This window comes from Ambystoma mexicanum, chromosome 6q, assembly GCF_040938575.1.
Source record: "Ambystoma mexicanum isolate Mex_15411 chromosome 6q, UKY_AmexF1_1, whole genome shotgun sequence".
NCBI classification, from domain to species: domain Eukaryota; kingdom Metazoa; phylum Chordata; class Amphibia; order Caudata; family Ambystomatidae; genus Ambystoma; species Ambystoma mexicanum.
The window spans coordinates 1112835583-1112856925 of record NC_090937.1 but is presented as its reverse complement, the minus strand read 5'-3'; the positions used below and the strand labels follow the sequence as shown (position 1 = coordinate 1112856925).

Genomic DNA, 21343 nt, shown 5'->3' with positions numbered 1-21343 from the left:
AGGACGCAACTACAACCCCGGGCTCTCTTTCTGTCGGGGGGTAAATCTAGGGCGGAAGCCTGTTCCTCAGACAGCTGCGGCAGCATGATCTGCGAGAAGGCATGGCGCAAATCTTCAGGATCTCCCAGCATTTCATGCCTATACAATGTATTATAAAACGCACAAAAGACGCAGTTCATCTCCGACCTGCGATCGACAAGCGGCCCCGCACTCCTCATGTATTAGCGTAATTGGCCGTCTGGGTTGCTCTCTACATAGCCACAACAGCAGCCTCCCAGATGTGCCCCCTTCTGCATGCATACAGGATTTGTAGATCACATAATCAAAGTTGCAAAGCCTCTCCCAAGATCCAGTGCACTGAGTGCCTAAAGCGTGGAGTTCAGATTCAGTCAAGAGGCCAGCATCCTTCTATGGCGGCCACAGAGTCCAGGTGACTGAGGTATGATTTCCTGTTTAGGCACTCCTTTTAATGGCCTGCAAGATTGTCAAGTTGTGCAGCGGTGGAGCACAGGCCCACCCTATGTATAGGGTGCACCGTCCCCAGACCCGCCCACCCAATCACCAGGTATGGAAGGTAAAATAATGAACTCTGCAGTGAGCGAATCTTCTACGTTAGGCGCCAAGATGTGGTGCGGCCACCATCTTGGTTGGGCGGTCACATCAGGAGTAGCCAGTATCTTGCAATATCTTGAATCGAGGGAGGTCCTCACACCTTCAGAGAGCCACCAAAGTCGGCTTGGTAGGTTAGTGGAGTACCACAGTGTCCTGTAATGCAAAATAATGTTCAAATATTGCCGTAAATAGGATTAGCAACATCCAGGCGGGAGCTTACGCAAGGCATGTCCTCACCGCATGGACTCTGGCCACAACCCCCATGCTCGAGAACTATGGCACTCATCGCTAGAAGCTGAAGGGGCCTCCTCCAACAGGAGGGGGCCTGGAAGCAAATTCAGATTGTTTTGGGAATGGTTTGGAGGGGAGGCAGTATTCCAGGTGAGCCAACCATTAGGCAGAGGCGTCGGACATGGTAAGATTACATTCCTCGCCAAACTGGAAATCCTGCTTCCCACAGGAGACGAGTTGTGGAATGGGTTTTCGCACTTGGGGGTTGAGCGTGACATGATGGAAGCTGAACATCCTCTTGGAGCACAACTTGTGCTGCATTTGTTTGCAAGAGGGAGTTTGTCCTCTGCCTCTGTGGACACCCTTACTCACTTCCTGTGAAGGCTGCAGACTATTGTTGTACCCCTAGACCCCACAATTTGGCAATCACTTTGGAAGACTGGAATTTCAGGAGCGATTTGTCGGCTTTACCTCCAAAAGAATTGTTGCCATCAAACAACATGTCCAGGAACTGTGCCTGGACATCCACAGCAAATCCCATTGTCCACAACTATGAGTACCTTTTCAACACCATTCCCATTGTCATCATACAAGTCAAGCAGGTGGTGTATCCAGGCTTGACTGGAGCATTTGCCAGGACACTTCCTTACCATAATAGTCTAGGGCTTCAAAGCACTCCCTCATATGTCCTGCAGGGAGGTGCTCTACAGTCACTGAGATGGCAGTCCGAATGAGAATTTAGCCATAGCACAGGAGGCTTTGATGGCCCCAAGAACCAGGCTGCCTGAGCCAAAAACTTTCTTGCCCCAGGCCTTAAGCCACTTACTCTCCATGTCCGAAGGTAATGAAGGTAAATACGTCTTCAGGGGCGCAGTGGTGGTCTGGACTACCAGGCTCTCAATGGAGGCATGTGAAGACACGATAAACGGGTCAGATGGAGCTGCTCTGTGTTTCTTTGTCAAATCATATTCAACAGCCAACACTGCAGCCAGTTTTGACCACAATTTGAGGGCCATGGCCCCGTCTGCCAAATCGAAGGGTTTGAGGGTCTACCTCTGCAGACTTTCATCAAGAAAGTCCATCAGTTCAAATTGCACAATCGCTGTTGAAGGTGCTGACAACCCTAAGTTGTCACCCACCCTGGCCATCACATAAAAGGCCTGAGGTTTACCTGGTGTAGGTGCAAGGGGCATGCAAAATTCTGGATAAGTATCCAAATCACTTGCATCTTACAAATCAGCAGCAAGATCCAACAAGCCTCCCTCTTCACCATGTGATTCCTCAGGGAAGTCCGCAAATTCTCTCGAGTATAAAGGGTTTCAGCATGAAGGGGACTGGATCACTGTCCCCATCGTAAATACCTTCCATTCGAGATAAACATGCCTTTAGGGAGTGGAGCATGCGCTAGAGGAATTTTGTCTTCCGTGTTGCTGGACGGTGCTGTGGAATGACCAGCTGGAGACAGAAGACCATCGTCTGAAGACAGAAGTCTGACCGAGAAGTATCCTCGCCCGCGAGAGCCATTGCCGATCCCAAAGGTTATGGGCCATGGGCTTTTGCAGGGTCTCTGCTAAGCTCATCAGAGAATGTAAGATCCCTGATGGCAACAAAACACTTAGGCCGAAGCCGACAGTGCCAAGACCTTGGCAAAGACGTCAAGCATCTTAAGCTGAAAGGCTTCCCATTCCTCCAGAGTGGAGGATTTAGGGGAAAGGTACCTGTGGCGCCTGTTCCTCAGAGGAGTCTGAAGCAGTGACTTCTCTGTTTCAAGAAAGAAGAATAGTGTTTTGCAGAACTGCTGGGTGAACAAGACCTCTTGCACTACAACTTCTTGTCTTTATGGATCGGGGACCATTCTTTGATTCGCACCTCCACGCCCAGAAACCACAGACGGGTCCATCTGTCACCTTATTCATCATGAATAAAGGTAAAGAAGTGAATTGGGGTGCATCGACTGACACGACCCGCAAAACTGTGTTGTGTTTCTTCACTAGAAAGTACTGGTAAAACCTCTCTGGCGATTGTAGACCGATATCGGACTCCCTCAGTCAATACAGCTTTTCAAACCAGAGGCCTTTGATGGATTTGGTATACTGTGAAACAAGAAAGTAAAACTTTTAACGAAGTGCTCCTGAAGTGGCAGAGTCCACAGAAAAAAAAGGAACTAAGGTCATAGGACGTATACTGACCCAGACGTCATGTCCAGAGTGGGGCATGAAGAGGCGTTGAGGAGTGTTATTGTGGAGCCATGCTACCCAAGCAGCTCAGCTGGGGAAAAGATGCAAAGGAATCTGTGGGAGGAACAAATCTATTAGAAATCTCTAATTCTCTTTCGATAGCTAAAACATAATATTCAAGACTTCAGCTTGTCCGGATATCATCCTGAAAGCAATACACTTTTTGAATACCCTGAAAATGTTTGAATACAGCCTTGTGGAACATGGAGGATGCCAATACTAATACAAAGGGAATTTTCTTCAATTGAAAGATGTTCTCATGCAAAAGGAGGTCTGTGGGGGGATGCGATTGTGGCTGTATGGTGATTTGATGGTAAGCAGACACCACATCTAATTTTGTGAATATCTTACCTTCCCCTACCGAGCACAGAATTCTCCCCTCAACCCCACCAATTTCGGTAATGGGTGATGTTCCACCACCATGCATTGATGAAGTTGTCTCACTAATGGGGGAACCCACTAAAGGACATTCACCCTATCAATAATAACCTCAACTCTATTTATAGTCTCCCTTAGGGCCATCGGGATAGGTTGCAACCTTGTCACCACAGGATTGGCATCACACTTTAACACAATGCAATGAACAAATTCTCATTTTCTCAATAGGTTGGCAAACACAGATGGCCAAGTTATAAGCTCACTTACAGTTTTGTTGGAAAAATAACATGGAAAACCTGCTTGGTCGTATTAGGGTCCAACCTTATATGGTGCTTATTTTGGTTCTTCCATCCCAATAGAGACTCTCCTTTCTTTGTTAGATACATGTTTCAAGACCCTAGAAAGTTAAGCATGTAGGGAAAAAGCCCAACAATTCAATTCTGCCAACATTATATCCTCCTGGGTTTACATCAGGAGGGGTTCAGGTTCCCTATGGTCCCCTCCATGGACTCTTCCCACACTTGTTACGACACAAGGATATTTTTTGCCTTGCAATCGGCCATCATATGAACTTCAATCCGTTTTACCATTCTGCGGCCCATTGGTCTGTCTTCACATTTACTTGTAGAACATAGGCCCTCACCAATGACATACTGCTTTGTCGAACGACAAAGGAATGTTGGCGAATTCATTCACCATTTTTACTTCTTTATGGGGGTTCCTACCAAAGTTACCAAAGTTGTTCACACAGAGAACTTTTTCTATGTGACATTTCTTCAGGGGCACTGTAAAGACTGGAGATGGGTATCTGTAATTCTTCCCTCGATATGGTAGGGTAAAGAACACCCCAGCCACGTTTCTCAATGGTTAGCGATGGATGAGCAATCAAGTCTTAAGCTTTCAGTAGGTGATGCTGACTGGTTCTTCAGTACAGCGACTGCCCAAGCCCCACAAAGGAACGTCCACACACTGTTAGGTGATAACACAGCTTCGTTGTATAAAATAAGGTTCAGTAATACATACATTTAAATAATAACACTTTGTACTTTGGCAATACCTATTCAAAGAATGTCAAATATATAAACTCTGTTGTACCACACCATACGTAAATTCAGTAATAGATGCACGAACTGCAGACAGTTTTAAATAGGCATGTAAATTCTTAGGTGACGTGTAACAGCAAAGAATAGCGAAGAAAAGCAGGTTAGTTATGAACAGCGGCAGAAAGCCTTCTTTAAACCAGACAGGTAAATTCTGAGTTAGTTCACCCCCCATACACCCATCTGGGCAACCTGTAATGGAAAGGTTAGGGAGTAACTTATCTTCACTTTTACAGCCCAGTCCAATACTGTTCAATAACCTTGTACTTTCTTTTAAAAGGTTCTACCACCCCAAAGTACCTAAGAGGCCACAGGAGAACAGACCTGCCTCTAGAAGATCCTCTTGCTCATCACAGTATCTTTGGTGCCTTGGCAGGCGAAGTGGCAGAGTTTTTCTGTTTCACTCGACAATTCCCACCGAGGATGGACCCCACACTTGGAAGAAGAAGATAAGATGCTGAGTCCACGAGAAAAATGGAACCAAAGTATTTCTGAAGTGCAGCAGTTTTACTCTTTGCAGTGCTCTCATTTGGTCGACGATTTCTCCGACTGCAGAAGTCCCATGAAGATTAAACTTGCTCTGGGCTCCTTAAAGTCTTGGCAGATGAGAGTAAGACCCCTGGGACACTTCAATGACTTCGGAAAGCGATGGGTGCATAGGTCAATTTTGGTGTTGGGTTTTGGAATATCGCAGTTTTCTGACTTTTGGTTCTTCAGTGCTGCAGCCGCAGCACAGACGTCTGGACTGCTTCTGACGACTTGGACTCAACCACTGGAGTAGACCTCGGACCCTCACCATGTCTGGACCATCGGGACATCATCTTTAGCTTCTGGTGGTGGGAAACCCACCGACGGACCTTCCTCTACACTCAGCGACTCTGGACTATCTCCAGCAGGAAAAGTGGTCTGTGATGATGGCAAGAATGTACCTTGAAATGTTCTAAGGCAGTTTTGGGTGTCCAGCAGCACTACCCCCTCCTCTGGGCGATAGACAGGAACAGCTTCCAGACATCACAAAATGCACCTCTGGATCATGGGTGACACCAATGCACTTCTTCGACTCGAGATGTCCGGGCACTCCTCTTCAGGACTCACGAAGACCCCTTCTCCAGACGGCAGGCACACAGTACTGGCTTCCAGGGCACTTCGGATGAAGAGCAGCAGTTTGCACGGTGGTCCCTCATAGATCGAGGCGAGGTCTCCGATGCAGGTCTTCTCTCGATCAGTCTTTGGAAGAATATGGCAGCTTTCGGATTACAGTTAAGAAATTGCAGCAGCAGACTTCTCATCCAGCTGGGCTTCAAGGAACAGCTTCCACTTGCTAAGCTTGACTTCAGCTTCTGAACAAATTGGTAAGTGAAGGGTCCCCAGATATATACATCTGTTCCCCATTCACTCTGGCTGAGCCAGGCTCAGTCAGCCAATCACGCAGAAGGGCATTCATGCAGGAAGCCAGCCAATCAGGCTCACAGGCGTTCAGGTAATTTAACTCCAGCCAGACACCCATAACAAAGAATGTGCATTGGGGTAAGGACCAGCCTTTCAGCACACTACACTGCATTCATGTCAGTTTCAGTCAGGGCTGTCCCGTTCATTGTGCCACACACTCAGAAATCAGACACCCATAACAGGGAATGTGAGTTGGCTCCCAACTCCATTCGCACAGGTCCCACCCCTAGGGTGCTGCCAAAACACAGCATGTGGGAAGGCTCCAGTCAGTCTGGAAGGAGGCAGCCCCACAGCCATATATGGTATTTCCACAGTGCTTCCCAGGACTGCCACCTGCCCATACCATGCTCTGTGGGCAACACACAGGTGCCCAAACCCACACAAGGGGTACAAGGGTGTACCCCACCACATGGTGCCATAAGGGTATCCCATGAGTGTTGTTCACCAAAAGGAAAACATGAAGAGCACCACTGCCAGAGGTCCAGGGTGGACTCAGTGGCAGAAAACAGAGAAAAAACACAGAGAAGTGGTAGGAGAAGGACTAGGAGGCCCTGTCTCTCCATAATGCATTTCTAGCATCACAGGCACATTCTAGCACTCGCCAAATGCCATTTCCTGCCCCACCTCAAGCATGATCTTTACCTGCTCTGGGGAGGTGGGTTTGTCCTGATTAACCATCCCTCTTGTCCACTTTTAGGACCACCTTTATGATATCCTTATCTGCAGCCTTGCTCAAGCGGGGTATGCACATCATGGAGTGCTTCCACTCTTTTGGAAATCTTGATTACATCCATGAGGTTGGGTAATCTTTCAAATAAAGCTCTGCTCTAATTGGATTATTTGAGCAGTGCATCATCAATGGATCATTCATATGTTATTCTAGTTTGTCGCAGAGGTTACAAGAGAGAGGCAGGTGCCTTAGTGAAGTGGTATAGTCATTCACTGACTCTCCTGCTTCCTGCTCAGGGGTAGTAATATTGTTCGTATTTCATTTGTTATGGGGTTGAAATGCAAGTCCAGTTTTTCAAATGCAAGCTCTAACTCCTTAAGTGCATCAGTTCCCAGTTCGGCATATGTGAAGTTTGGAAGTGTCTCATCTCTGTTGCCCATCATGCATCAGAATAGATGCCTTTTCAATCTGTGCCAAATCCCCAAGGTAGTGCAGAACCCCTTCTTTCACTACGGCCAGGTACTTAAGTAAGACTTGGGAAGGCACAAATGCAACTGCACCTAGCACGTTCTGCATGGTGATGCACAATGCCAATGATGTGGTGCAGTTGATCTAGGTATTCCTGCTTAAAGCGATTTCTCATATCAATTGAAAAAGACAACTCCAAATGTCCATGCAGATGTCACTTAGATCACGCTAATTGTTCCAGAATGGTACTTGTGTCTTATTTACAGTAGTGTGCCTATTGCTCGGAGCAAACTTTTTATGTTTCTCCATTCATTTGACTCGATGTTTTGGCACTGAAATGCAGATGGTGGGTTGGGATCAGGAAATATTGGTGGAAATTTGAGGGATTGTGGCGCGTGGCTGTGGGGGTCTAACCCCATATGCTGTGGTTAAAAACAAGTATGAGCAGTTTTTTTGAGCAATAGACTTGCATTCTTATTTACTGTCCAAAATGGATTTTGCTGAATGGGGGAAAATGATCCAGAGCTGCAATTCCTCCCACACGCTTCGGTTTACGGCAGAGTTTGTCACCAGGACACAGAAGGCACTCCCCGGAAAAGCTCTCACTTTCTTAGCTTAATGCCCGTGGCTTTCTCTTCAAATGTTCAGAGGATGACATGTAGCAGTCGTAAGGCCTTTTATTTGAAATCGTATCCTAAGAGGAGATTTAGCCCGGTGCATGTCTCATGCTGTGGGATCAAGGCGCTGGCCTGATCGGTGTCACTAGGCCATCAATGCAAGCAGCTGGAGGGGGAATGAAGTCCAATGCCAAAATCTGACTTCCTCAACAAGTCTGAATGTGCGGCATCAAAAGCACTACGGACAGAGGCACCATAATCATGCAGGGGTGGGTCAACATCGCTTTGGTTGTAAAGGACGCATAGATAGGTAGGTTTATTTGTGATTTATTAATAGTATAGTAACGTGGATGAAAAAGCCCTTCAACGGTAGCTTGAGGTGTGAACCAGAAACTTTATCAGCTGCCATAACCAGAACCCCAATGCTTAGTATCCTGGTGACATCAGAAGGGATAGGGACACCTGTGGTACAACAGCCCTCACATACTAACCGGATAAGTACTGGTAACGGTAACACAAAGAGGAAAGTCAATGGTAAAGGAAAACTCTGAAATGTTCAGACATACCTGATCTTGACTGCTTAAAAACTGAAATGACATGCTTTAAGAATATACTAAGTTGTTCTGCGCTCTTGATGCTGGGGTTTTTAGCAGACACATCCTCGTGGTTCCAAAGCGGCCCTCTTTTCCTACAAATGGAGAAAATAGAGAATGTTTGCAGAGGTATGTGGTATCTGAAATACATATTATGCTGTATATCCAACTTAGTATTCACAACATACTTATACCGACATGACACGTTAACACCAGTGACAGTCTTTCTCAAGCTCTTATCTGTTTTAGTCAAATCATAGTCCATTGAATGGTTCATTACACATTTTTACTGAAAACATTTTGGTCAATTCTTCATAATCACCATGTACAAATTACATACATATGTGTATATGGTACAAATCACTCCCCTGCCAACCTATGATATATATTATGAAAACATGTTTTATCAGATGGGTACTGGGATCATGAGATCTGAAAGAAAGGCATTCTTCATATGTATTCTATTTAACTATCTCATTGAAGGCCCTTTCAGAGCTCTTGGTCATGAAAGGAACAAGTTACTTACCTGTAACTGTTGTTCTCCAGCATGGGTCTGGCATGGATTCACATGCTCATGAATATTCCCCGTCGTCAGGCTGGGAATCCTCGGTAAAGAAAAAACCAGTATCAGTTTCGTTTCTGATCTGTCTTTCGTAGTAACAACCAATCACTGGTCTCTGCGTCATACTGACCACAGCCAATGACTGCCCTCTACCTAAGCACCGCCTCTGGCAGCCATCTTCAGATTTGGAAGCACGTGAAGTGGCAGTATGACCAAGTGAAGAGCCGCAGAGGGGTAGGCGGGAGGGTTCGCATGTGAATCCATGCCAGACCCATGCTGGAGAACAACAGTTACAGGTAAGTAACTTGTTCCTTCTCCAGCATGGGGTCTGGCATGGATTCACATGCTCATGAATAAAGAATACATAGCAGTACACACATGCACAACCACGGGAGGTGGCAAAGGCTCAACATTAAGCATTGCATCAAACTCAACATTAAGCATCTTACCTCCTCACCAGGCTCACCTCAGGCGAACAGGTTGCGCAGCACTGCTTGGCCGACCCTGGACTCCTCCCTGGAATCCCGATCGACGCAGTAGAACTTCGTGAAGGTGTGCGTCGACCTCCACGTAGCAGCCCTGCATATGTCCAGCAGGGGCACATCAGAAAGGAACGCCGTGGTAGCTGCGATCGCTCTGGTGGAATGGGCTCTCGGACGGCCGGGCAGCGGTCGGTTCGCCAACCGATGACAGTACATGATACAGCCGGAGAGCCACCTGGAAATGGAAGCCTTCGAGAGAGCCTTCCCCTGATTGACAGGTCCAAAGTTCACAAAGAGTTGTGACGTCTTCCGAAAACACTTCGTGCGGTCCACGTAGAACTTCAGCGCTCTAGCCACATCCAGCGAGTGCAAAGTCCTCTCAGCCGGCGACGAAGGCGACGGGAAGAATACAGGCAACACCAAGGGTTCGTTGAGATGGAAGTCCGACGGTACCTTGGGCATGAAGGAGGGGTGCGTCCTGAGCACTACCCTCGTGTCGTGAAAAGTCAAGTACGGGGCCTTGCAGGAAAGGGCCTGGATCTCTCCCACCCGTCGTGCGGAGGTGATGGCCACAAGAAACGCTGTTTTCCACGACAGAAACTTCAACGGGGCCGAGTGCAGAGGCTCGAACGGAGGTCCCATGAGCTTGGTCAGCACCACGTTGAGCTCCCACGCCGGGGCCGGAGCCTTCACCGGCGGGAACGATCTGAACAGTCCCTTCATGAACTCTTTCACCAGACGATGAGACCACAAGGACGTCCGTCCCGTGGTTCTGGTGTATCGGGAGATCGCAGCAAGATGAATCTTGATGGACGCGTGTGCCAGTCCAGCTTTAGCCAGCGTCAGCAGGTACGGCAGAAATTGGGGAGCCGTAATCCGTAGAGGGTTAATCTTCTGTGCGTGGCACCAGACAGAGAACCTCTTCCATTTGTGTCCGTAGCATTTAAGAGTCGAGGACGCCCTGGCCTTTGCAAGAACCTCTCTGCAGTCGGCCGGTATGTCGTATCCTCCAAACCCTAGCGCTGCAGGAGCCAGGCCTGCAAGTTCAGCGATTTCGGGTCGTGGTGGAGGATGGCGCCTCCTTCCCTGGAGAGCAGATCCGCGTCCACCGGCAGCTTGATTGGCGGGGACGCTGACAAGTCCAGAAGGTCCGGGAACCATATCTGCCTCGGCCACGCAGGTGCGACGAGGATCATCCTGCACCGTGACCTCTTGAGCTGGTTGACGAGCCAGATTAGCAGTGGCAAAGGAGGGAACGCGTAGAGGAACAGGCCCTCCCAGGGGAACGAGAAAGCATCGCCCATGCTCCTCACCTGGGGAAACCTGCTGGCAAACCTCCGGCACTTGGAGTTTGTCGCCGTCGCGAACAGGTCGATCTGGGGTGTGCCCCACCGTCGGAAGAGGCGATCCACTAGATCCTGCCGTAGTTCCCACTCGTGGCACGAGCGCAGCTCCCTGCTGAGTGAGTCGGCGATGGTGTTTTTTATCCCTGCCAGATGAAACAGCACCAGAAACATCCCTTGGGCGACTGCCCAATGCCACAGGTCCTGCGCCTCCTTGGACAGTGCTGGGGACCTGGTTCCACCCTGTTTTCTGATGTAAAACATGGTGGTGGTGTTGTCGGTGAAGATCCTCACCACCCTGCCCTTGAGGGAAGGAAGGAAGGACCTGAGGGCCCAAAACACTGCACGGAGCTCCAGGACGTTGATATGTAAGGATTTCTCCGTCGGGAGCCAAAGGCCCCTTGCGTGCAGCTTTTCGGTGTGCGCTCCCCACCCTTCCAGGGAGGCATCCGTGGTCACTGTCTCCTGGTGGGCTGGGGTCTGGAAGTCCATGCCCGCCGTCAGATGCGCGCGGGTGCCCCACCACCGGATCGCTCGTCGGAAACTCTCGTCGAGTGTGATCCTTTCCTCGAAGCTGCCCGTCGTTTGGATCCAGCGCGCGTCCAGGAACTCCTGCAACGGGCGCATCCGGAGCCTGCACATGGGAATGAGGTAGATGCAGGAAGACATCATTCCGAGGAGGGACTTGATGGACCTCACCTTTGCCGCGTCGGCCACCAACATGCGCTGCACCTTGCCCAGGATGGTCCTGGTCCTCTCCTCCGACGGGGAGGCCCGAAGGGACACTGTGTTGAGCCTCGCTCCCAGAAACAGAGTGTCTTGCGCGGGTACCAGGTGGGATTTGGCGTAGTTCACGGAGAATCCCAGGTCCGTGAGAAGTTGGACGGTCCTTGCCGTGTGGACCACGGCGAGCTCCCTTGTCTTGGCTCGGATGAGCCAGTCGTCCAGGTAGGGGTAGACGTGGATCCCTTTGCGGCGCAGCTGAGCCGCCACCGGTGCGAGGCACTTGGTGAACACCCTGGGTGCCGACCGTAGACCGAAGGGGAGGGCTTTGAACTGGTAATGCCGCCCTTGGACCACAAACCTGAGGAATTTTCGGTGCCCCTTCAAGATGGGAATATGGAAGTAGGCATCCTCCAAATCCAACGACGACAGGAAGTCTCCTTCCTCCAGCTGTATCCAGGACGTGCTGGAGGGTGACCATCCGGAACTTTTGCGCCTTGATGAACTTGTTCAGACGTCGCAGGTCCAGGATGGGGCGCCATCCCCCCGTCTTCTTCTTCACGAGGAAGTATCTCGAGTAGACTCCGGAGCCCCGAAGCCTCTTTGGGACGAGTTCGATGGCGCCCTTCTTGAGCATCGCCTTCACCTCCAGGAGAAGTTGAGGGACGTGAAGCTCTTTCCTGGCCACGGGGGGGACGCGCGGACACTCTCTTTGAAACTCAAGCGCGTGGCCCCGGGCCAAGGCGTCCAGCACCCAACGGTCGGTGGAGATGGACTCCCACACGCTGACGAAGCTCGCCAGCCGGCCTCCCACCGGGGTGCTTCGGTGGGGGACCGACCCCCCGGCCGGTTCAATCCTGCTTCGACGAGGCTTTAGCACCTTGTCCTTGGCGACGACGGCGGGGTCCGCCAGGCTTGCCTCGTCCTCTGTAGGCCTCCTGAGATGACGAGCGGGCCGCTTGACGGTAGGAGGAGAAACCGCCGCCGGAAACTTTGGAGGCGCCCTTGCCTCCGCTGCTCCGAAAGGGCATCCGTCGTTGTTGCAGAACTCCAAGGGCCCGGGCCGTCTCGGTGTCCGCTTTAATGGCCTGAAGGGAATCGTCCACCGTTTTCCCAAACAGGTTGTTCCCATCGAAGGGCATGTCCAGGACTCTGGTCTGAACGTCTTGACGGAAGTCCGTAGCCTTGAGCCATCCACGCCGCCTAAGGCAAACGCCGTTGCCCAACTGGCGGAACCCAGTGTCGGCGATGTCCGTCGCAACGGTAATGGCGTGGTCCGAAGCCACCTCACCTTCCTGCAGGATCTCCAGGGCCTCTGCCCTCTTGTCGTCCGGCAAGAAGTCCAGCAGGGGAGCCAGTTTGTACCAGAGCTCCCTGTCGTATCGGGCCACGATAGCCAAGGCGTTGGCAGCTTTAATCGTCGTCGCTGCAGACGAGATGACTCTGCGTCCCATAGCGTCCAATTTCTTTCCCTCGCCGTCCGGTGGGGAAGTAGATGTGGAGGCCGCACCCCCCCCCGCTTTTTTCCTGGCCGCCGCAGAGACGACGGAGTCCGGGGTAGGCTGCGCCCGGAGGCACAGGGGGGCCGTGTCCGGGACACGGTACTTTTTCTCGTACCGGTCTCTTCTAGCTGGTGTCGTGGACGGGTTCTTGAGGAGGGTGAGGCCCTCATCCCAAATGTCGTCCAATAGAGGCACCGCGAGGACCGTCTTCCTCTTGGCCTCGCGCCGCTGATAAAGGAAACCTTCCTTCTTCTTCTCCTCAGGGCAGAGTTGAAAAAGCTCGGATGCCCTGGCGATCATTGAGTGGAACGATCCAATCTCGTCGGGCGGAGAAGCCCTGGTGGGAGGCGACGACGGTACATCCTCGTCGTATACCTCGTCGTCCGTACCCGTCGCTGCCGTGTCAGTCCCCGTATCATCCCCTCGGGTGGACGGGGAGGAGGGCTGGAAGGGGCGCGACGGCTGAAAAGGAGGTGGAGGGTGGATCCTTCTTTTCTTGGTAGGGGGAACACCAGAAGGTCCTGGTTCTGGGTCCCCCGACGGGAGAGGTTCCGTCGGCAACGGTAGTCTCGTCCTTATCTCAGAGCATAAGGACTGTATAGCCAACAAAATGGCCGCCGAGTTGTCTCGCGGCGCTGGCAGAGGGGAATCCGACGGCCCCGTCGGTACCCTCGACGATGTCGTCGTCACCTGCGTCGGGATCCATCCCGACGGGCCGGTCTTCTTCCACGCCGAGGCCGTGGCTTAAGACCTCGACCAGCTCCTCCTCCGAGGTTGAGGCCGAATCTACGACGACGCCCTGCCCCCCCTTTTTCTTCCCCACGGGGGATTTCACGGGGGTCCTATCGATGGGCACAAAAGAGGACTCCCTCCGAGGTGGCAGGGAGACTCTGAGCCCCGAGGTCGCCACCACTGGTGTAGCCTCCACAGGCTGAGCCAGGGCCGCCGCGACAGTTTCGATAGAGGGCTTGGCCGGATGGATTAAGGCCTTCACCACCTTAGGTGCGCTCACCGCCTTATCCTTGAGGGGGGGGACACTGCCTCGCTCCCCCTCCGCCTTCGAGCTCGACCGGGGCCTCTCCAGGAGCTTCGCCGGGTGCTCGGCCTTCCTCTTACCCGACCCAGAGCGTTGGCTCGTGGTTGATGGTGCCGGGGAGGGTGCGCCCTGCCTGGCGCCCGTAGAGCCCGACCGTTCGGCGCTCCCGGTGCCAGCGGACTCGCGGTGCTTGGCCTTATGTTGGACCCCCGTCGCCGGGGCGTCCTCAAAGGTCTTAGAAGACCGCTCGGATTTCTTCCTCTTCTTCTCGCCGAACGGGCTCTTCCCTTCTAGCCAGTTGGCGAGACGTTGATGGCGGTCCTTCATGGTCCGCTCCGACATGTTGCCGCAAAACGCACAGTTCTTCTCCACGTGCGTCTTGTCCTCATGTAGGCAGTAAAGACAAAAAGAGTGTTCGTCCTCCTTGAAGACGTTCTGCAGCTGGCATCCAGGGCAGACCCTGAACAGCTTTCCGGGCGTCGAGCTTCCCTTCTCCTGGGCCATGGCCGGGCCTGAGAAACTTCTGGAGTCCTCCAAAAGCGTAGCTCGACGAAATCTTCACCCTTGAGGGGCGCAGACGAATCCGAAACGGGTCCCCGTTGATCGGATGGAGAGTCGGTGGAGCTTGAGGCTCTTTTGACCGAAAAAACAAAGTTTTTGAGAATAAACGTGAAAAAATAGCACTAACGCTCGAGAGCAATAGCACGAGGATCCCAACACATGAACGTGCGGTAAAAATCTGAAGATGGCTGCCAGAGGCGGTGCTTAGGTAGAGGGCAGTCATTGGCTGTGGTCAGTATGACGCAGAGACCAGTGATTGGTTGTTACTACGAAAGACAGATCAGAAACGAAACTGATACTGGTTTTTTCTTTACCGAGGATTCCCAGCCTGACGACGGGGAATATTCATGAGCATGTGAATCCATGCCAGACCCCATGCTGGAGAATCATACTTTGTTCAAACCTGGCAAGAATACTGTTCGTAATTTTTGTATCCAAATGAAAATGTTTCATTCATACAGTCTATTATAATTCAGCCTCTTTGTGGTGTTTATCAACAAAATGCCATACCCGATCACTTGCCCTGATGAAAATCTTCACTGTTTGAACAAGTGTTGGCTGATATTTTGTTTTGTGAATACACTTTAGTGACTCAAAGGTTTGTTGTAATCTCATAACCAGCTTACTGACGACGATATAACACATAATTTGTTGATTTCTTGATGTTAGCGCAATGAGGCCTAGATTCAACCTTTCACATTACCTTGTTCATTGTGGTCCAGAAGCCATTACCACACAAGCACTAGACCCTTTGCAGCACACCCTCTTTTGGCATTGATAGGGAGTTTAGCTCAAACCCCAGTAGGACCTCATTATTCATAGTGGTTATTGTACCTGATTGCACATACAACTACGATGCTCCCAAATACGTGTCTTGGTTTTGCCAATGTATAAGAGATACCATGGGCATCTAATGGCATATACTACCAATGTGAATTAAAGTTGTAAAAAGGGTTCAGTACACACGACATAACATCCTGTGCATGGCTGTGTACCGATTTCTTTATCACAAAAGAACGGTACTTGGAGAATTATTTACAAAAAAGACAAAACACACATACAGCCTGTCCCTAAAAAGAACACCATGGTCTTTCACTGGACCATAATAGAAAAAAATGCATCTACCCAGAAAAGGTGGTAACTTGCATAACGTATTGCTCGAGGGAACAAAACTGGATTTTCTGGCTAAATACCCACAATACTGGCCTGAACGAGCAAATCCAGTGGAATGAACTAGCAGTACTTTAGGATACAGCTATCACTAAACAACACTACCCAGTTAGGCGGATCTGTTGTGAGACAGCCTTCAGTTACAGCCTGGTATTCTTTCCATAAGATCCCCTATAGGTCTTCCTCACAGATATTCTCAGTGTGAGCCCTACATAAGGTCATTTGTACTCTGTCCTGTCGGGTTGTGCCTCATTGATATTGTACAAGATAGTGACGTAACCCCAGACATTACAGTGTTGTATATTTCCAAATGTCCCTAATCACCCTAGTTATTAACAGTAATACAGGTGGGCATACATGTAATGCATGCGACCACTTGTTCTTAGATGAGTACTTCTTTCTAGCATCACTTGTGGATATTCCACTCCAAGATGGCCGACACGATTGTGTTTTACACACATCATCAATCTGCCGCCCACCAAAGCACACACGGTAGTGGATGAAATAGTAGACCAACGGCAAAACGTTATGAAACAAAGTGCGCGCACGAGAGTTTGCAGCCGGCATCCAGAGAGCAGGTAAGCTCTCGTGGACATCACTACACGCGGACTGTATTTTGTGCCACTACCGAGCCGAATCTTCTGAACACTTATGAAATCATTTCGGTCTCTTCTTTCTAGACAGATCGATTGAATCAATACTGATTTTACAACCTGATCTGGCACACAGAGTGATTTATTCCACTCCATGATGTGAACTACACGAAGCACCCAGTCTCAATCAAGCTAAATTGGATGTTTCTGTCTGCTCCTTTGTTTACCAGCAAGCACATTCTTGAGCTGATGCCATCATATTGACACAGGGTCTTGTATACACAGATGCCGTGGACAACAAGACGCAGAACTACACCCTGTTATTGGCGCCCCCATAGATTCCCGACTAAGCAGGACATCAACTTGTGAATGGGTATGCCACCTTTTAACCAGATAAAACCACTTGCATGCCTCTCGGTACACAATGGAGGTTCCTTGCACTAATTTGCATAGACAGAGGATACCCTAACAATAGTTTGGCCCAATCACTGGGCTCCAGCTTCCCTTCCCCTTCCCCCTCCCACCACTCCCTTTCTTCTTGTTTTCTATCTCGGTGTTTGGAAGAGGACTAACAGCGATTCCTCCTACTAATAACACCCCTAATAGTTAAGGGATTGAAATCCAATGCATAAATACAAGCACTTAGTTACCATTATTTAAGAGTGCATAATAGGGGACATTACATTCCTCTGTTCACCTTATGTCTCCCTCTAGGGAAGGGAGGTGCTGCCTGGATTCAATTGATGATCCACAGAAGGAGCGAAGCCCATAATAAGAAATTGAGGTCCTGAAGAAGATGACCAAAATAACTGTGGTTATCAAAACTGGTCGACCAATATGCCCATGAGTCTTCTCATGAGCACAACAATGTCCAACTAACGAAGTTTGAACATGTCACAAACTGTTTCTTATACTAGATAGGCTTTTGGCCACTAGGTTTTTCCCCTCTCTGAGGGGCCTGTGTTTTAATAGTTCAGACCAGGTCCTGATGTGAAAGGGGTAATGCCTTATTAGTGAATAAAAAAACAGAAATAAATTGCAGGCAGTGATCACCCCCTGTTTCACACAGAGAAGACCAGATCTAATGTACACTGTCTCGCTATAGAATTTACATACTTGTGTCTGGCCTTTTTAACTGATTTTTTAGGCATATGAGTATACCTGTTGATCAGGGAGCGTCTCTTCACTCTCCCTTTTAGATAGGCGGTGCAACACCGGAATCCTAGGGAGAGACAGCCCTTACAGGACCAGGGTGGTTGTCTTTTTACAGACAGCCTGTATTTGTATTTCGTCCTCAAGATGAGAGTTTTTGTCTTTTTTTATAAATAATGTTCCAAGTATCGTTCTTTTGTGATAAAACCATTGCCCTAACGGCAGTAATGCAATGCTAACCGACTAGGTTTAAAGTTAAGTCCTAGGTGTTTTTGTCTAACGATACTACCTTCATTTGGATTAGTTTAATTCATTGTCTCCCCCACCCCCTTTTCTTTTTAAAGAAAAAAATAACATGTCAAGTGGAACAATGTCCATACAGAAAGCCTAGCATTTTGGAAACTTTCCTTATTTTCTCCTTGGGTGCCTAATGATTAACCCTTTCAGAAACAATATAAATGTTCAAAATGGGGTACTACTGAGGAATGTGATCACTAAGGATTGGCCTTTCAACGTACTATTCAAAGGACTGCGAACCGTGCAAAAATGTGCCTCCCCAGTCATTTTAAATGTAATAATTATAAAGAAATACGCAGACAGGTCTGTCTTAATAGAGAAGCATTTTGTTCATCCACAAGAGAGCTCAGTCACTCAGGACAGATCTCACATTGGAATGCAAGGCCCACGATTTAGGATGGAAGGGGACCCATTTCCTAGGATTATTTGAATTAGACTGGACTCGACTCAGGTAGGCAGCAATTTCTTCAACCATATGTTAAATAGAAATGTTGTAAATAGCTTCATCTGCTTTAAAAATTGTCAACTGTTTTCAAAACGTTCCCCTTAATTCTTATTTATTTGTCCTTTTTCCTGGATGCCTCTTGAAGAAGTTCACATATTGACATTAGCAGTTGAAACATGTTAGGCATTAAATGAACTACTACAAGAAACTCCAGTTGAATATATAACTAACATGATTGCGATTTTTTCAAAAGATTTGTACATAATATAAAATTTATTTTCACAGAATCTTTTTGGGTTTAGAATATTACAAGGTTGCCAGGTTTCACCTATTTTTTGCAGTTCTGACCGCGATTGTGAATTTCCTTAAATATATTATATGAACAATCTAGTAAGTGTTAGGTTTTAAATATCTAAAGGTGAATGAGTTAAGTTACTGGATTTTTATAGTTGACTAGGTATAATTAGGTTTGCTTTGACTATGTAACATGTTTACTTAAACCAAAAACAAAATTAATAAATAAATAAACTGAATACAAAGACTTACTGTTCTAAAAGTGTCTCTCAAGAGTTAATTACTGAGGAGTTCCAAATGCAAAAATGTTCTGTGAACGTTAGCAAATGTGTTTCCCTTTCTTCTATACTTGGATTAATTGGATTATTCTATGAAGGTTGGACAATAGGAGAAGTAGAGCATAAATAAAGGGTCATATTTGTGTTGTTTAGACTAGGATACAAAGGTATGCACCCTCTTAGGTATAATGAACATATGTACCCAGTCAGAATGGAAAATGTGCACCATTCGTCTGATATTTGCCTTTTACGGTTCCAATTGGCATTCAGTAGGCTATAATAAAAGATGAAGACCAAAGCACACTCTGTTCCATGCATGAGAATGAAACCCGATTGCTGCAGATCAAGACAATTCTGCCAGGGACATCTTTACATTCGACCTAAGAGGTCTTAAAGAAAGCAGAACATGAAATCTTGGTCTTGCGTCTTCAACCTGTGCAATAAATTATAAGTTACTCACCGTGGTGACGAACGTACTCTTAGTCCATAGTCCCCTTTCCTCCATACTGTATGGGTGTCCATTCCAAGGGACGAGAGACAGAACCTTTTTCACCAGAAAAAAACCTTCCTTTTTAAATTTAGAGGCGCGCAGGGGTGTGGCCCAGGGAGCATGCGCTGCCCCGCCGCCGCTCTCGGGCGCCACACCTCAGTCGCCAAAGACGAGTCAACAAAATATTACCATTGCCTAATGACACCAGTATTATTAGGGGGGAGGTTGGTGGGACGTATGGAGGAAAGGGGACCAAGAGTACGTTAGGCACTACGGTGAGTAACTTATAATTCCTCTTACGTCCCGTCCCCTTTACTCCATACTGTAGTCCCAGGGTGGAGAGGAGACCCTTCTTAAGCAAATGGGTTCCTGAGAACCGCCTGTCTGAAATCCGCATCAGATCTAGAGCCGGCATCCAAACAGTAATGCTTGCAGAAAGCCGAGGGAGAGGCCCAAGTGGCCGCCCTGCTTATGACTTGCCAAGGGACATGCCACAGGAACGCGATGGCCGTTGCCTTGGCCCTGACTGCGTGGGCATCCATGTTGTCCGGGAGCGGCTTATGCTGGCCCTCATAAGCTTCCTTGATGCAGAGACCATCCAGCAGGATATGGAAGCCTTAGAGGCCGGATAGCCTGGTCTTGAGCCTCTGAAAGTGACAAACAGGGCGCCGATTTGCAGAAGCCATTGGTCCTGTCCAAGTAGAATTTCAGGGCACGCCTGACATCCAGTGCAGAGGGAACCTTGGGCATAAATGCTGGGTGTGTCCACAGTACTACTGTGTCTTTGTGAAAGGTAGTATATGGTTCTGAGGCGACCAGCGCCTGGATTTTGCTAACTCTACGAGCCGAGGTGAGGCCGACTAGTAAGGCCGTCTTGATGGTGACCAGCCTGATGTTCACGGACGCCTTTGGCTCAAACCGTTTGTGCGCTAGAGTGCCCAAGACTACGTTAAGGTCTCACACCGGGTGCAGTCTCTTCACGGGCGGGTAGAGCCCTAGGAGTCCTGTCAGGTGTTTCTTGATGATAGGATTGGAGGAGGAAAAGATGCCTTCCTCAGAGTTCCTGTAAGCCCTGATGGCTGCAAGGTATGTGCGGCAGGTGTCCACCTGCACGCCTAAATGAGCGCGGTGCGCCAAGAAGTCTTGCTCCTGGCGCCCTGTATGATCTCCAGACTGCCCTGTAAGAGGCTGAGGTGCTGCAGCGTTACCTGCTCAGGTACCACGCTGTAAGGGCTAGTTACCCTGGTGCAGGGTGGACGACTCTGCCCCACTGCTGCGCCAGAAGATGTGCTGGGCCCGTCGGGAGGTGAATCGGGGGCACTTCCGAGGACTGAGCAGCTCCAAAAACCATTGCCTGGCTGGCCACCAAGGAGCTAACAGAATGATGAGGAGTTGGCAAGCCTCCTTGATTTTGCAAATTACAGGGCCCACTCCCAAATGCTGATCCCCAGTCTGCACAGAGTAGCGGACCTGGTGCCTTCCTACTTGTTGATGTAGTACATGCTGGTCGAGTTGTCCGTCTGGATGAGGACAGCCTTGCACCTGAGAAGTGGTATGAATGCCTTGAGCGCCAGCCAGATGGTGTTCAGCTCTAGCCAATTGATGTGGTATTCATGCTCCTGAGGAGTCCAGGTGCCATGGAAGGAGAGAGCGTCCAGTGTGGCGGTGGCCTGTGGAGTGGGCGGCCGAAAGTTACGTCCAGGTGGAGAGATGGAGGAACTTTGATCATCTCGGATTTAGAACCCCGCAAGTGCAGCTGAATCCTTCTCATCCTTAGTCTCGTGTGTGGGACGGCTAATAGGACTGCTGCCATTAGCCCCAGGAGATGTTGGTACCACCATGCCGAGGTCACTTCTCTGTTTAGGAAGTGGGCGGTGGCCCTCTTGATAGCAAAGATTGTGTCTTCCGAAGGAAATACCTTCTGGGCGCACGTGTCCCAGATGAGGCCCAGAAATGAATAAGAGTCTGCGTGGGTTGGAGCCGGGACTTCCTGAGATTGAGCGAGAAGCCCAGATCGTGCAGTGTGTTCATAAGGGCATAGGAAGAGTGGTGAACCGCTT

The 21343-nt window shown here is 49.3% G+C and overlaps 1 protein-coding gene across 6 annotated transcripts in view; it reads right to left on the bottom strand.

Annotated features, from left to right (window-relative positions):
• The window catches only part of FRYL (FRY like transcription coactivator), a 3055992-nt gene that overhangs the window by 817353 nt on the left and 2217296 nt on the right, over window positions 1-21343 (bottom strand). For all 6 annotated transcript variants that reach the window (XM_069631694.1, XM_069631695.1, XM_069631691.1 and 3 more), the window contains one exon: window positions 8329-8450. In XM_069631694.1, coding sequence (XP_069487795.1) covers window positions 8329-8450 — 122 coding nt within the window. The remainder of the gene's footprint in view (window positions 1-8328; window positions 8451-21343) is intronic.